The sequence below is a fragment of the Rhynchophorus ferrugineus genome, unplaced genomic scaffold (genome assembly GCF_030347505.1).
Source record: "Rhynchophorus ferrugineus isolate W39M unplaced genomic scaffold, kcgeb_rfMv2 rfM9, whole genome shotgun sequence".
NCBI lineage: Eukaryota > Metazoa > Arthropoda > Insecta > Coleoptera > Curculionidae > Rhynchophorus > Rhynchophorus ferrugineus.
The window spans coordinates 7,846,433-7,864,370 of NW_027472588.1; the positions used below are offsets into that span (position 1 = coordinate 7,846,433).

A 17,938-nucleotide genomic window follows, 5' to 3' on the forward strand; every position below is an offset into this window, starting at 1 on the left:
CCCATAAATCTGTTTAAATCCAGTAAGCAGTCAATAAAACGTCCTTGGAGCCTTCATAATATGCGTCATTCGTTGTTTTGAAAATAACTAAATTTCTTTTGCCAAATTCAACTTCTAAAACAACACAATAACATAAACTACTCGTAATACGATGATTTTAGTAATTATCTTTGGCCTGTCAGATTAGAAACATCATGGCGATCTATTGCCCGGTTTCTGTTCAAATATTCAGTTCTTTATTATAATTTTCCGTGCGAGAAAAGTCCATTTTCCCCTTAATAAAGGCGTTTCTATGCAAATTTCGCGGTTTGTCCCAGTAGGTGCATAAAAAACTTGTAAATGTTTTGTTTGCTATTTTGAATTTTTAACAGAAGCAGAAGCACCCTGGGGCAATCCGCAGTCGAAAGAGAGTAACGTGGGAAATTTAAATATTCTATAAGGCGAATGAAATTTTTGAGTAGAGGAAATGGAAGGAGGTTCCACTATTTCTATTGGAAAGTAGTTCGCACAAGGTGGTAACAATGAATTATTTCAATCTGAAGGTTTCAAGTTGTAATAGAATATGTGTAGTTTTTTTTATGTTAATTCTTAATATTTAAGTTGAACAAACCTCATATGGTATTTATGAGATTTGTAAATGTGGGTTTCTAAATTTTGGAGATATGTTTAGAGGAATTGGTACATTATATTTTATTGTTCATCGCCTTTTCCTGTAGTTTCTCAATTAGGTAGATGGTGTAATGTTCGGTAAACACTTGTAACAGTTCAATTGAAAAGTCCCCGGCCTGACACATAGATGGCGCTACTAGAATTAAATCCATACGTTTTTTAGTCAGCCCTAACCTTCAAACGATGCGTGTATAAATTTGACAGCTGTCGGATCAGTAGTTTGTGAATTATAGCATTTTGAGTGAAGCAACTTTTGTTATTGCGAAAAAAATGGATAAAAAGAATTTTGCCTGTTGATAAAATATTGCTTTCTGAAGGGAAAAATTACAGTTGAAGCAAAAACTTGACTTGATGCCGAGTTTCCGGACACTGCCCCAGGAAAATCACCATCAAGGTTTGGTCTGCTAAGTTTAAACGTGGTGAAATGAAAACCGAAGACGATGAACGGAGTGGACGCCCAAAAGAGGTTGTTATCCGACAAAAACTTTTAAAAAATCCACAAAATGATTTTGATAGCAGACATTCTAAAGATATCAACTAAACGTGTACATCATATTATTCAAGAATATTTGGGTATGAGAAAGCTCTGTGCAAAGTGGGTGCCGCGTTAGCGCACTTTTAACCAAAAACAGCGACGAGTTGATGATTCGGAGCAGTGTTTGAAGATGATTAAGCATAATAAACCCGAGTTTTTGCGTCGATATGTGACAATGGATGAAACATAACTCCATCATTTCACTCTGAGGTCATTGACTACCTTAAAAAATGAAGGAAGGACTGAATGACCATCTGAAGGACTAAATCGCCGAAATACGAACGCATGTGAAAAAAAGGAATTGGTGCTTCACCAAGACAATGCAGCGTGTCACAAGTTGGTGAAAACGATGGTAAAAATCCATGCATTGCGCTTCGAATTGCTTCCTCATCCACCGTATTCTCCAGATTCGGTCCCCAGTGACTATTTCCTGTTCTCAGATCTCAAAAAAATGCTCGCTGGGAAGAAACTTTTGTCGAATGAATAGGTGGTCGCCGAAACTGAGGCCTATTTTGAAGCAATGAACAAATCATACTACAAAAATGGCATCGAAAGGTTGGAGGGTTGCTATAATCGGTCTATCATCCTTGAAGGGAATCCTGTTGAATTAAAAAAAATTCCAAAAAATGTAGGTAGAATATCTGATGAAACTATTTTTGTGATTTTTGCAACATATGATCGATGTTGTCCAGCTGATAGATCACTTTATTTTGCCCTTTGCAAACTGGGGCGTTGAAACGTCAACGTCCTTCGGCTTAATACCATAGGTTTTTGTTCGTAATATCCCCCGGTAATGATTACATTATACTGGATTAACTCATAGTAAATTACTCTGACTTGATCATGATTATTTTGGGTTGTAGTAGAAGCTTTTCTTCCAGCAGAAATTTCTCCCAATTTTGCCCCTGAAGCTGTAATTCGTAAGTGAAAAAATATTCATTTAACATTTGTTGGCTAGAGTTCATACGGATTCCAATTTTTTTCAAACATTTTCAATGAACTTTTCAGCCAAAAACTTGTTATTTCACATAATCTCTTTTTAACTTAATACATTTAGGTCAGCGTTTTATTATTTCTTTCATTCCCGCCACATAATAGGTCTTCTCATTGTTCTCTCGATTGTTCCTTGATCTCTGGAGTTTTGTGATGTATCTTTGATTTTGTAGCAGTGCAAAAACTCCTTAGATTTGTCGCTAACCATCATCAAGCACTCCTTTGAAGAGGTTGAGCTTATGGTCGAGTGTGAAAACTCATGGTACATTAGAACCTTTGAAAGTAATGGTTCAGAAGTCTCCATATTATTCATTAATCTTTTTCTTGGTTTCGGTGAAAGATAATGCTTTACCAGCACTTGAAAAATATAAAAATTTCAATGGCTGTAAAACGCAAACTAAATGAGTCAAAAATTTCACAGGAGTATGAGAAATTCAAAAAATCAGTGACCTATTGACTAATTAAGTATAACTGCTCTTGTACTTAATGAAGCAGGTTACCCATATGCTTTACACATCAATATGAATATTCATCAGCGGCTTTTTTCGTGAAGTTAAAACACGAAACAGGGTTTATCGAAAAATGAGTATTATTATCACAAGGGTTGACATGGTTAGAGAACAAAAGAAAGGTCTTTTGTTTACGCTGCAGCGAAATGGCATCTGTTTTTTTCACGAAAATGATGACGATTTTAAAATAATCAAATTACAATTTCTCTACTGAGATCCATTTACGTTTAATGGTATTTATGGCAATTTTAAATGCAAAATTTCCCTTAAACATTTGAAAAATTTTATGCTTACAGATTCTGAACTTTAGCAGTTCATTTCAGTATCGAATTTTTATTGATTCCTCTTTTTCTGTCATGATTAATTACAGCTGATTAATTTCAACTGTTAAGATTCATATCAATTGTGTTTGTGTCGGTGTGATGGGTTGATGATATGAGTTAGTTAACAAGTTAGTCGATTGAATAATAATACATTTGTCCCTGCTAAAGAAACTGCTGCCTTCTATTAGTACCTTATAATATTTTAATTACTAGATATACGTAAACAACTTTTTTTTCTTTGGTAGTTGGTAGCACCATGTGGATTTCAAGTTTGATATCTTATTCACTATGGTGATTTTGCTGTTTTTATTAATCATGAATTGATATTATTTTTTTATTACCTGCAATTAAGACAGTTTTTCAAGTCCGTATTATCCCATTTCGAATCTCTCTTGGCTAGTAGAAGAGGTCCACGAAGTGTATGTATTAGTTTGGGTTTATGAATGTATCTTAAAGATGATTTCCTGAAAATAAATTATTATATTAGGATATTTAATTATCATTACTGTTTAAAATTAATTAAATATTCGAAGATATTAGGAGATTGAGAATTTTTGCGGTGTCAAGTTTAACCCATGAAGCAAAATGCTTGCAAGAAAAATATAGAAAAAGGTGTAATGTTATAATTCATTATATTACACTTGATTATATATTATGAAAAGATAAAAAGGAAATATATTACTTGAGCAGTTGAGATTTACGATTTCTATATAATATAATTAAAGGACTAAGAAGAATTAGGTCTCGAATTACTTCTTTATTATGACAGGATCATAAAACAGGAAAAAATATTAACTTTTAAAGCAGCTGAAACTTTTTTTTGCCTGAGTAATAATGTGCAGAAGCTGCCCTGGTAATATAATTCCTTAAATTGTTTTAAATCGCTCTGACGGTGGGTAGCATATTGCCTTGAGCATAATTTCAAGTTTCATATATATTCTGAGATCAAATTAGGCATGATGGATGTTCGATGGGCGAGGTATTGTTATTGCTATTACCTAAAGTTCAGTATGAGCCGGTGCGAAAAAAGTACTCAGATATTCTGGAATATTTAAATGGTTATAACTTATCTTATAGGTTATATTTTTTTTATTTCTACGTATAATTTTAAGAAGATTTGTTATTATGTCATTATTTTTCTAGTGTTTAAGGTAAATATGATTTGTTTAAATGTAAAAATCCCAGTCCAATTCATGTTGTTTTCCAGGATATGAAGATTCAAATAAAGTTAATTCTTTTCCAAAGGATTCTGCTTTAGGGCGATCAAAGTAAACAATGATAAACTTAAGGAAATATCTTCTCAGCTTTTCCATTAAGCTTTTGGACAGAACGTTCTTTGCATTTCAGACGAGATGATAATGGACCCAAATTTTTAACCTATTGAAAAGGAAAATATTGTATTATTCTGCTATTGTTGTTATGTTATACTATCTAAATGTTATTAACGGTACTAAGAAACTATTTCAATTAGTTTGTGTGTGAAACTGTCGATATTTTTTATTATGCATTTTCACCAAGTGACCAATTGTACAGCTTTACTATGTACGCGTTTCAAGACGATTTCGGTACTCATGACTTATCAGTGTTTATTATAGGAATACCAAGGTATTGCAAAGAAACATATTTTAGTGCATTTCTCATAATTTTTCACATTATATCTAGCATATAACATCAATAAACGCAACAAGAACACTTTGAATCGATTTTGTAACGTTGTCCCTGCATTTTCACACGTTACAAAGTACTATCACAACTTGAAAACAAGTTCCAATTGAAGTTTAATGCAATATTGTTAGCTGACTGTCTATTTTGATTTTTGATTGAGCTATTTTGAACTGTCCAAGGGAAATAAACGGCATTTTTTAATTAATAAACTACACTATTATACACGTGAACTATGTTACAAATATCGCGTTGAGTAGGCAACAACGTGTAAAATCCCTTTGAAATTTTTAAAAAACGTAAAAGTGATATAGCAAATTATTGATAAATATGAGAAATAATTGGAGATGGATCATCAAGAGAAAAGGGTTTTACTTAAAGCTCAGAAAAGTCTAACAGAAAAATAAATTTTGCTCAAATGAAGAAATCAAAAATCATTTACACTTTATGATGATTTCTAAAGTTGGTCACTTGCCAGTCGGTAGGCTTAATGCTGAGGACCGTGGTTCGGAGCCCACGTTAAACTTTAGGCCCAGTCAAGATAAACCCATTGTTGGTAAAAGGTGATTTTAAAATATATAGAAAAATATACGAAACGTAGTTGGTCACTCGCTAGTCATCATAGAGAAAAGAGACCTAATACCAACAACCAGTTTGGGTTTATTGACAAGCACTCAGCAATTGACCAGGTCCGCAGAATAACAGAGGTTACTGAAAAAGCTTACGAAAGAAAAAAGTATACTCAGTTATATTCTAGGTGTAGCACAAGCCTTCGATAAGGTTTGGTGTGAAGACCTTGTTCATAAACTGCAGAAAATGCTACGAAAACAACACACCGAACTATTACAATCATCAAACAAGAAGAAGTTTACTCTACAATAAAATAAGTTAAAGCAGATATACCACAAGAAATTGTACTGGGACCAATGCTTTATCTACTCTACACTTGTGATATACCACAAATGGAAAATATTACGATGGCTACATTATAGCTGTCGGAGACAATAGTGAAGAAGCCTCACGAAAAATGCAACAGGCAAGTGACAATATAAATAATTGGACACAAGCTTGGAAAATAAGAATTAATGAAAGTAAATCTGTACATGTGCAATTCACCATATATCATCATCATTCCTTACCATTCCATATAGCAACAATGCTATATCTCGGAATAAATCTCGATGCAAAATTTCGCTGGAAGGAGCATATAAAGAAGAAAAGAAAAGAAGTGGAATTGAAATATAGGAAAATATACTGGCTATAGTACATAATAAATTGTTATTACATAAGCAAATGCTGAAACCTATATGGACATACGCAGTTCAATTATGGGGATGTTGTGTAAATAGTAACATAAACAAAATACAAAATTTTCAGAACAAAGTCCTAAGAGGTATTGTAGGCGCACCCAAATGATGTAAGACTGATTACCTACATCGAGACCTTCAGATACCCACAGTTAGTCAAGAAATCAAGATAATTGCAAGGGGGCATGAGGAAAGACTCCATTCTCATGAGAATATTGAAATATTGCAGCATTTTGATACCATCAGAACAGGACACAGACTCAAAAGAATCAAACCATCTGATCTTGTGTAGTGTTGTGTAGTTAGATGTAATGAAAACAAATTGTAGGTTAGATGGAAACGACTAGTAGCAATGTAATAATTAAATAATAAAAAAAAATTCGCCAGTCGGTAGGCTTAATGCCGAGGACCGTGGTTCGGAGTCCACGTTGAATTGTATGTCCAGTCCAGATATACCCATTGTTGGTAAAAGGAGATATAAAAGACAAATAAATAAACGGGTAATATTTTAGTTAGAAGATTTCGTATTCATAGTCCATTACAATGTTACTATTCCACCCTCCCGCATCCCCATTTAATCGCTCCGAAACGGTACTTACGAATGACAGCGTTTAGTTTTTAAGTTAGGTCGGGCTCCAATGTCGCTCTCCTGCTCCGTCTCGTCTCGCAGCTTTCTTTCGTTTTCTATGTCTATCAGGGATATGGCCTGATCCGTCGTCGACGGTTGTCTGGTATCCGATTTAATTCCATTTTCGTCGATTTGCCGCTTCTCTCTGCACTTTCTGGGGAAGAAACACAAAAAGGGCGGTTACTGCGGAACGACTATCATCTGGTCGTATTCAATGAGCCTGTATTAGGATCGTTAACTTTAATAGAATATTGCTTGCAAAAGGGATATCGTCTGGGAAGAAACTGCCGCTTTATTAAGATATAGTTTATGTTATTTTTTGCATGATTAGGGAGGAAATATTTTTGGTTTAACTATATGGTAATTTGTGGTGTCAAATTAATATTTATTACAATAAAATGTACTATACATATGAGGGTGGTTCAAATATGATGGAGAAAAACGCTCTAGATATGTATGTTTTGAAGGTCGTGGATTGAGTATGTGATAGCTGCGTCTTTTACGAACAATGTGGAATAGTTTTCGTCAGGAGAGCATCTCTCACGCGCGTGCTACGACCTTGAATGTACATCAAGTGCTGATCGCCGTAGTGCAACCTATTGTCATTCGTTTTTTAGTATGGGAAGGCGTTAAAAAGACGAACATTTTTCATCAGTTCGGTAGTGAGTGTCTGAGTAGGGCTGTCGTATTTAAATGAGCCAAAGCAGTCGAGAATGGCCGCGAAACCGTCGAGAATGAGCCGCATGATCGTCGACCGCGAACCAGCGTTACACCAGACAACATTCGCCGCGTAGAATAACTTATTTTGGAGGACCGTAAATAACTTTAACCTACAAACTATTGTGACCGTAGTTTAAATCCTTCGATAATAAATTAGATGTACTATAATCTTAAAATAAATTATGTTTTATAATAATTGTGTTTCATTATTTAATCGAAGTATCGAAGCTAAAATAAACTAAATGGGTAAAATGTCAACCTTAAATACGTTTTGAAGCCATAATTTGAGATGATGTGAGTTCACTGCCACTTTGGATAGACTATATAATAGTTTTCAGAATAACATAGGTCAGTTATTAGGAGTTACAGGAGGTCACTTATTGAAGGGATCTTTTACATTTCATTGTATAATATATAATACCATCAAATACTTATTGATCATTGGGCAGGTTGTGGAATGCTAAGAGAATAATAAAAGATAATTAAAATTGTTGTGTACTGATATAAGGCCAACAGAACAATAGAAATAAAATCATTTTATAAAATAAGATTTTTACTAAGCGTACCTAACGACGTAGGATGTAATAAGAAACGTTATAACAGAAATCGTCCCATTGTTTGATTTCCAACTCTTACACTAATTAAGTTAAAAGGGTTCTCTCCAAAAATCCATCGAAACTTTATCGAGAACAACAGACCTGCCACCAAGAACTGAACAATTAGACGCCCTCTAACGGCGACGATGTTAATTTCGGACGTCGCGGAATCCTGCATAAAAGATGAAAGATTCAATAAATCATCGGCGACGTGGCTACGACATTTTTCATCCGGACTTCCTTCATAACTGCCCCGGTCCATTAATGTACCTCTATTGTGTTGTCGGTGGGAATTTTTTCAGCGATGGGAAAAAAAAAGAAGAAGAAAAGTAAAGACTAAGTGGCGATATTAATTAGAAACGTCGTTTGCTTTGTCGCTGTGTGTATAAAGAGCTCGGAGTAATTAGCTGGACGACAGTCTATTATAATGATTGATTGTGTTTGTTGTTGTTGCGAGAATAACCGAAATCCAAACAACGGAAAAATAATAAATGTTCTTAACCTTAATTGATGTTTCGATATTTCGGCGATTTTGATTGAATATTATCTAATCTACGGTCGTGTCATTAAGGCTTATTTAATCAAATTTTCAAATAATAATATTAGGAAATATATGTTACATTATCGAAATACTTCGGCATCCATCTCGACGGTAGGATAAATTGGAAACATCATCTTAGACTAAAAACAGAGCAGATTAAAATAAAGCAACTGTACTGGTTAATCGGAAGATACCCTTAACTTAGCCTAAGATCAAATAGATTGGTTTATTAGTCAATCATAAAGCTAATTTGGACATATTAGAGGCAAATATGAGGTCAAACCAACTAGTTATTCAACGCTTCCCTAATAAAGTTCTACGATTAGTTACCAAAACATATCTCTACGTAATCAATGAAAATCTGCACAATATTTCACCTTAATACATAAGAAAGGTTACCAAATCACAACAACATGGAAGCAGTACAGCTATTGGATAACACGCAGGACGTCAGACTGAAGAAACGAAACAACTTAAACACTTAACTTTAGCTCAAGTAGTTGAGTTTTATTTTAGTTTGTGAAATATATACTGATATATTAATCCAGTACTACCATTGCTTGTGTATTAATGAAAGTTCAAAAGAACAGTAGTAATAAATTATAAATTTATTAATTAATAACATTTGTAAATTAAGATTGTACTGAGCATAACTAATGTAAGATGTATTAACCTCTTTATAAAAGATAGAACCTATTTATAAAACATCACGTTAGACAAAAAGCAAAACACATTAGAACCAAAATAAAACAACTATTCTTGTTAGTCGGAAGATACTCTCAACTTGATCTAAAATCAAAGAGGTTGATCTATAAGACAATTTTGGACAATTTGGACCTATGGGGTGCAAATATGGGGCTGCACTAAAAATTTAAATCAACTAGTCATCCAACGCTGTCAAAACAAGGTTCTTCGATTAATTACCAATGCCCATCGCTACGTAACCAACGAGAACTGCACGATGACCTGAAAATCAAATGGATTTGCGAAGTTATCCAAGATTTCGCCTTGAAACACGAAAGAAGATTACTAAATCATACTAATGTGGAAGCAATACAACTGCTGGACAGCGCTCAGAATGTCAGGAGATTGAAGCGAACCAAACCATACGAACTTATATAAAGTTTATACCATTAGTGTAAACTATAGTTATAAGTTATTATAATTTTATTATTGAGGAATACATATTGATGCATTTTCTCGCACTCGTCTTGCTTGTGAAATAATCCAAGTACAAATGAAAAGTAGTAATAAATTAATGTATAATTAAGATTGTACTAAGCGTATCTAAAAGTTGTTATAAAAAAATATTTATATATTTTCTTCACAGAGCTTCTATATTACTAGTATGTCGATGTCAACTTCTCATACAAGGTTCAAAAAGTTAATTAAAATAAATGTTAGAAAGCTTGGAACTAATCATTCATAGAAAAAAATGTAATCAGTAATCAGTTTGGTATTATAAACAATAATTGAACAATTGATCAGGTACATAGAATTACATTTTTGAAAGAGCGCATGAAGAGAAAACCTTTTCTCAGTTACATTCTTGGTAGTACGTGGCGCCAACCTTCGATAAAGGCTGGCATAAAGGCCTCCCGCAAAAACCCCATAAATTGTTATCCAAGTAACACTGAACCCTTATACACCTGCATCTGAGCCAGAATTTTTATGTTTAGTTTTTATTATATAAATATTTCTTATGTTTATATTACATATATATATATATATATATATATATATATATATATATATATATATATATATATATATATATATATATATACGTTGAATTACACTAGTTATGTGCTCTAGAGGAATATCGTATTGTATCACTTAATTTAAAACATAGTACGGAGCATCAACAATAGCACGCAACACATTATTTTGGAAATGAGGGATATATTAGATTTTCTAGCAGTACCCCATAGTTGGATTCTATATGACCAAATAGGCTTGACAACAATACCTTCTATCTAATGATAACGTGGATTGGCGTCCGATGAGCCAATACATTTGATATAATTTAACATAACCGATATGAAATTCATAATATTCATTATAACAGCATTCATAATAACATCTTCAAAATGAATTAGAAGTAATTACAAATATAATATTTTTTTCAAAGGAGTGGTTTGAAACAGTACAAAACTAAAAAAATCTCTTTATTATTCATTTAGAACGTTGTCCCTTTATTTTGTGTGTCGAATGTTTCGAAACAATTTATCTATAAACATCGAAAATACTTACTGTATTACCGATCAATTATTAAACAAAACTCATTGTTTGATATAAGCCTACTCAGCACTATTACTAAACGCGAAAATAAATATTATGGTTCCTGAAATAAAAAGGTTTATTATAAATTATAATTTTGCTGAATTTGATTTTAACCATTTTCTACATGAATTACCAAATACTGTAAATAAATATTGTTGTTAATTATTTCCTAATTGCATTAATCCAATACAAACAACAAATTTTAATGAATAAAAGTGACTTTTAATTATGGAATATGAATAAAATAAAGTCCAGCTTTAGTTTTGGTTAGTTCTGTCTGGAAAATGTACTACGATTGTATAAGTTCTAATTTAAAGTGTTAAGAAATGCGCAGGAAAGAAACGAAAACTAATTAGCTAACTTCTTAATGTTGCTGGGACGGTCTTAATTTTGCGTTTCCACCTAAGAGATAATTAAGACTAATTTTAAATTTTCCTCAGTTCCTTTATTTACCTCGACTAGAGAAATAAAGCCTAATTGAAAAATATTTTCTTAACAGACCTTCTATTAGTATGTTGACGTCAAGTTCTTATACAATGTTCTAAAAGTTAATTAAAGGCTGCAGAAATCAATCAGCAGTAGTTCACAGATATAATCTCAGACAATTTTGAAAAAGCCTACGAAGAGAAAATAAGTTTCTCAACTATATTCTTGTGCTTACTGGGAAGCCTTCAATAAATAACTCATTAGAATTCATTAAATTTTTCATATACCAATAAATATCAATAACCCTATCAACCTATACAGTAACAACGCTAAGTACCTTGGGATTAATTTTGATGCCAAACTTCACTAGAAATAGCATATCAAAAAGGACAGAAAATAATTTCAAATAAAATTTTAAAAAATTTATAAGAAAATCTAAATTATCCGCACATAAGTTGCTGCTGTACAAGAAAATATTAAGGCCTTGTTCATAATGGTTCAATGAAATTAAGTTATGGAGATCTTCTACGAGAAGTTATATCGACATAATACAAACATTTTAGAGCAAAATCCTGAAGTATGGTGGATGCTTCTAGATGCTGTAGGAATAATTAGTTACACCCGGACATAATGAGAAAGAAAATATGAGAAAAGACTCCACTCCTATGTTAATATCGAATCTTACTTTATTAGATACTAAGTAAAGGCTAATGGGTGTGGTCTACATAGGTAGCTAATTTTAAGGTATTGTAAGATAAATTGTAGGTTAGTAGGCAACGACTGTTGATAATATATTACTGATAATTAAATGAAACCTTTTGTAAATGAAACTTTTGAACTAATTGAATATCAACATTCATGAATAAAGTCCAAAAAGGCAACAATATTCATTTCCTTAGTGAATATCCACCTAATTCTCCATATTTTTCTCCCTTTGACTTCCCTTTCTGATTTTTTCGTAGGTTAAAAAATACTTTTTTGAATACTATTATCTTTATGTCGCATTTAACTTTTTCTAAATAAACACAAATAATTTACAGTTTTAAATAATTAATAATAAATAATTTAAAAATGCTCATTGGTTGGGTTATGTTATATAGCATTATCTGGAATCCTATATTCAACAATGTAATACTAACAGACAATACGGCATTAATTAATCAGATCTAATTGTTTTCTTTAATTAGGATGTTAGTTAGTGGTAACACGTATCTGAATCAATTGTTTGACTGGATAGCATTATGTCATAATGGACATGTCCCTTCCAATATCATCAGTTATTTATTGTATCAAGTGTTTTTTAATATTAATTCGGATTTTATAGTTCAGTTTAATATATTTCACCTCGAGATTTTTCTATATGCAGTGTTTATAGGAATTAAAATGTAGGGTTTCATATGATAAAATAATATTATAGGAAGGATTTGGGAGGAAATATTGTTGGTTTAACCATGTATGTTTTCAGCTTTTTAATCAATACTTATCAATATTTATATTATTTCGTATTTAGTACTTATCATATACAGGCAACTGATAAAATAATATGAACTACTGACGTATAGTCTATCGAAAATAACAGTGAACTCACATTATAATGGATATGCTGAACTGAAAAAGCACACCTTTGGTTCGGATGAACACACTCAGACATATAGAAGATGAAATTCAGAAATGGTGGAATCGTGAATAAGTAAAATAAGTGACTTGAACAGTGATTCTGATAATGAAAGTGATAGAGACTGAATGAACCTTTCTTGATATGGGCTTATGATCCAATGCTGACAATTACCAATACACAGTGTTAAAAGCGCGATACAACTAAGGATGAGTATTAATAATAGAACTAATTAATATAGGATAATCGTAGAAAACCCTGTTATGTGAAATATGCATAGATATGTGCATATATCTGTACAAAACAATCTTTGTATTGACACCTTTGTACGAAACGAAACTATAATCCATCAAAGTTATTTTCTACATACGTCATCTAAATTTGTGACGTCAAAATGTTGCAATGTTGCCGTATCAACTATGAATTTTAGTTCACTTTGGCTCTGACATAAAACAAAATTCTAATCTAAATAAAATAATTGAACAAAAATGTTATCAAATATAATTATAGCACATCTAAAACTACAGTTAATTATACAGCCACAATAGTGTATAGGTTAGAGTTATAACCTCTTATTACTATTGCTTTCAAGAATTTTACATACGTCTGACAACCGGACAACTTTGACAGGATCATTCGTTTACGCACTTGTCGGACTAATTGTCTCATTTTAACTAGAATAAGATGAGAAGGAAAATATTGTCTGATTCTAATTGAATTTACAAATTGCCACAGGCAATATATTAAACATCTTGATGACGTACGTACAAAAAACTTTGAATAGACTATATATTCCTTTGCTTTTTATTTGACGAAGAATACTTTTTAATAGAAAATATACAAAATATATTGTGGATATTTGCTCGAACATTTTTACAAGTCATTGCTTTGTAAGGTGTAGAACAGAATAACATTTCAGTATATTATATATATTATTCATTGAACATAACAGTGGGAATATGGTGAATATTCACCATAAAATAAAACACTTTCATTTGAACTATGTTAACAATTTGAGGTCTGGTCTAGAGATCAAAGAGGATTGTTATATTTCGTTATAATGTGCGTCAAACAAAACGTTCGTATATCCATCAAAATTCTCGAATGTATATATATGCGGGATAAAATAACTGTATAATAATATATCTTATATGCAGCGGTATGGCATAAACGCCACGGATTTTTGGAATTAATCTAGCCAATATCTATGCAAATTTACAATGGAATTTCGATCGAGGCGCTTTTGTCGATGCCATTTTTGCATGAAGACGCCTAGCAGGGTATCCGTTTATAAAACCGTACTAATATTTGAAAGACAATGAGCCAACAAAGCGAAACCGTTTAAAAAAATATCTTATTGTTAACGTCATATATTAACATATAAATTGAAAAGTTTTCTTTCTGTTTTTTTTTCAGTAAGAATACACTTGACATTTTCTGGGTATCACTATTTAGAGTAAAGGTTTCAGATCATTTGTTTATATTAGGTGTTTGAATGTATTCTGATCATTTTTACTTTAAGAAAATTGGTGTTATGTGGAAAAAATATATTATTAAATAATATCGGTAATATATATTAATCAAGTTATTTTCTGCAACTTTTTTCTATATTTCTGGAAACATAGCGATATTGTGTCAAGAAAGTAATGTCTGTCAGATCAGTCAGAGGGCGCTATATCTGGCTAGGTACGCTGAGTGCTATAGAACTTCTCATTCGAGCCTCAACAGTAAAGTTGTGCAATGAGGAATACGCTCACAACTCTCGTAAGGTGTAACTGAGCGTTGTCATGCTAAAGGATGACTACTGCTGGTCTATTTAGCAACAATATATTGATTATTGAGGAAGTCTCGAGAAAAATTTTAAGACCTTAATGTTCAAGTAACACGATTGAGTTTTACGTTCGACAGGATATGGCACTAGCTTCATTAGATTGTTCATTAATCGAGATACATTTAATAGAAGTTTTTTAGATATCATAGATATCAATAGATCAGATAAGGGATATTTTACATTTTCTATTAATAGAAAAATAATACAAACTGAGGCTTAAGATAATGCGGAGGTTTGCTTGTTTGACGATAATTGGAATTATGGCTTCACAATAAATTGTTATTTTATAAAGAAATTTTGAAGGCTGTGTATTGCACAAAGGAATCAAATATTAATATGATACAAACTTATCGAAAAACGTTCTTTGGAGCATTATTAGAAGTGAGGACATCTACAAAAACCAAAGGATGTTGGAGTACAATATCAAGGAAAAATTACATGTGATTTTAAATAAAAATATGAGACAATTTGATTGCTAAATTAAAATAAGAACAATCCTTTCAGCTAATAAATTTTGGCCCTTGAAGGGAACAGGTGTTGCGAAAAAATATTTTTAAAGGAGCAAAAATGTGATGTGCCCTTTCAGTCTAATTTTAAATCTCATTATAAATTCTATTTTAAGATCACAATTTTTCTGCTTGTTTTAAATTTACCAAATTGCTAAAAATAAATGTTGTTTCATAACATTATACGCGATTATTTGGTTTAAATTTTTAAAATAAATTCTATCCGCATTATGTGATTATTTTAATTGTAGTCAGCGTATTGATTAAACATACGCAACGTTTAACTAATTATTATTACTCGATTGTTCGTTTATAATCAACTTGTTAGCAAAAAAAACACATTTTTTTAATCTTGCGAAAATATGATCTTGATATCAGTAAACCTAATTCAGCCCTATATACCCCTAGAAACCATAGCGAGTGTGATCCAAAGTGCCAGTGTAAAGTACTCTGAAAGAATGTAAGTGTACCCGATGGGCTCGGCACCGACTTCAAAGTGATTAGTTGGTAGTAGTTAAAATAATATTGTAAATAGGTAAATAGGTTTAGGTAGATATTAAGCTAAATTGAGTATATATAGTAGAATATAAAATACATGTAGTACATAAGTTAAATAACAATTTTGGTTATTTTTATTTAACCCCAGACCTGTTAGATTTCTTCATAGTGAGAAACATAACATCCAACTATATAAAAGTCGAAGAAAATTTTGATTCAGATTATACGCCAGTGATTCTGACGTTGAGCGAAAATATAATAAGAAAACAGAACAGACTGGGAAGGATTTGCTGAAGAATTGAACAAACGAATTCAACTAAATGTACCCCTCAAGACAAGTGAACAATTAAATCTTGAGTAAATCTCTTAATTATCCAAAAGAAGCGAAGAAAATGATGAAAAACCTAAATTACGAAAAAAATGCGAAAAGATAAAGGAAACATATAAATGAACATATAAAGAAGAAAAGAAAAGAACTGGAATTGAAATATCGGAAAATATACTGTCTAACTGGAAGAAAATCACAATAATCAGTACATAATAAATTGCTATTATATAAGCAAATATTGAAACCTATATGGACATACGGAGTTCAGTTATGGGGATGTTCTGCAAAGAATAATATAAATAAAATACAAATTTTTCAGAACAAAGTCCTGAGAGCTATTGTGGGTGCACCCAAATACTATAAGACTGATTACCTACATCGATACCTTCAGATACCCACAGTCAGTTAAGAAATCAAGAGAATTGCAAGGAGGCATGAGGAAAGACTCTGTTCTCATACGAATATTGAAATATTGCAACTTTTGGATACCACCACAACAGGACACAGACTCAAAAGAATCAAACCATCTGATCTTGTGTAGTATTGTGTACTGACGTGCATATAATACGTACAGTACGTAAGTACAGCAGTGACATGTATAAACATTATTTCACCAGAGACTGAGTTAGTTATATATTATACAGTTATATATATAGTTATATATACAAATATATTATGGTCCTCCTAGTTATATACCTAGATTTAAGTTAGCATAAAGACAAATTGTAGGTTAGACGGAAACGACTAGTAACAATGTATTAATTAAATAATAATAAAGATAATTTTTATTTAGTTATTTCAATGATTATTATGTACACATATTATATTAAAATGATCTTTCTTGTGTTAGAAATCTAAGTTTGATTATTTTTTAATTTTTAGTGAGTTCTTTTTTAGTGAGAAAATATTTTATTTTTCTCTTTTTAATGTTAACTTGGTTCTAATGGAACCACCTCAGAAGTGTACTGTTTCGAATAAAATAAGAATTTTGAAAATCGGTCCATAATTCACGGAGAAATCGGCGAACATATATTAAAAAAATATATACAGGCGAACATAAAAACTCCTCCTTTTTCGAAGTCGGTTAAAAAGGCTTACCACCATCCGACCTGATTAGTAGACTCATAAAACAGCTTTTAGAATTATATAGAATAGTAATTAAATTAAGTATAATACTAGTTTATAAGTTTGTACAGAAGATCACCTATTGAAGCGATCTGCTACATGTCATTGTGTAAAATAAATATCATCAAATACTTATTGCTCATTGAGCAGATTGTGGAATGTTAAAAGAATAATAATAATAAAAATTACTAAACAGTTGTTTTCATTCGATAGCTTCCAACGTTTATTTTAAACTGTCTGCGTTTGGGTTGGTCTGGTTAACATTTTTATTAGACAGAAGGTTCAACAATTACATCTCGCGCAAAAACAAACTTCTTTTCATTAATTATATTTTCTTTAAAATTAACTCTGGAAATAATTTGCGGCAAACTAATTAAAATATGACAACTACTTACGTTTCAGCCAGATGAGCTTCCGGTTCGACAATCCGTTCATTAACCGGGTCGATTAGGCCGCATTTGCAGTACGCAGAGAAATACAGAACGAGGATTAACAGCGAAAATTTTCCGTACATTTTCGGATATTCCCAGGTGTGATTTTTAACACATTTTAATTTGCACTGAATTGGCGAGGTACCTGCACCGCTCTATGTTTGAATTAGGCGTCGGAAATAGTGTGCATCAGCAAAAATTGCTTTAACTGGGCCATACGTTCGTTATTTTCTGTTTATATTATTGAACATAGTTTCGATTAAATAATAACTATAACCATAGTTATAGTCAAGGTAAGCCGAGACGACCGCTAGTGTTTTGATTTTATGTAATGCGAGGGTTGACTTTTATATTTCGGGATTGGGTTATATTGGTGCTACCGTCGGGTAATTTAAATTTATAGCATAACATT

At 31.9% G+C, this 17,938-nt stretch overlaps 1 protein-coding gene across 2 annotated transcripts in view; it reads right to left on the bottom strand.

Annotated features, from left to right (window-relative positions):
- LOC143202183 (uncharacterized) overlaps positions 1-17,666 on the bottom strand; it is a 28,034-nt gene extending 10,368 nt beyond the window's left edge. Inside the window, exons 1-3 of one of the 2 annotated variants that reach the window (XM_076413479.1) lie at positions 17,491-17,666; positions 6,598-6,780; positions 3,371-3,493 (exon numbers count right to left, since the gene is read on the bottom strand). In XM_076413479.1, coding sequence (XP_076269594.1) covers positions 3,371-3,493; positions 6,598-6,780; positions 17,491-17,609 — 425 coding nt within the window. In that variant the 5' untranslated portion in view covers positions 17,610-17,666. The remainder of the gene's footprint in view (positions 1-3,370; positions 3,494-6,597; positions 6,781-17,490) is intronic. The other variant, XM_076413480.1, reaches the window with a different exon arrangement.
- Positions 17,667-17,938: the final 272 nt, after the last annotated feature.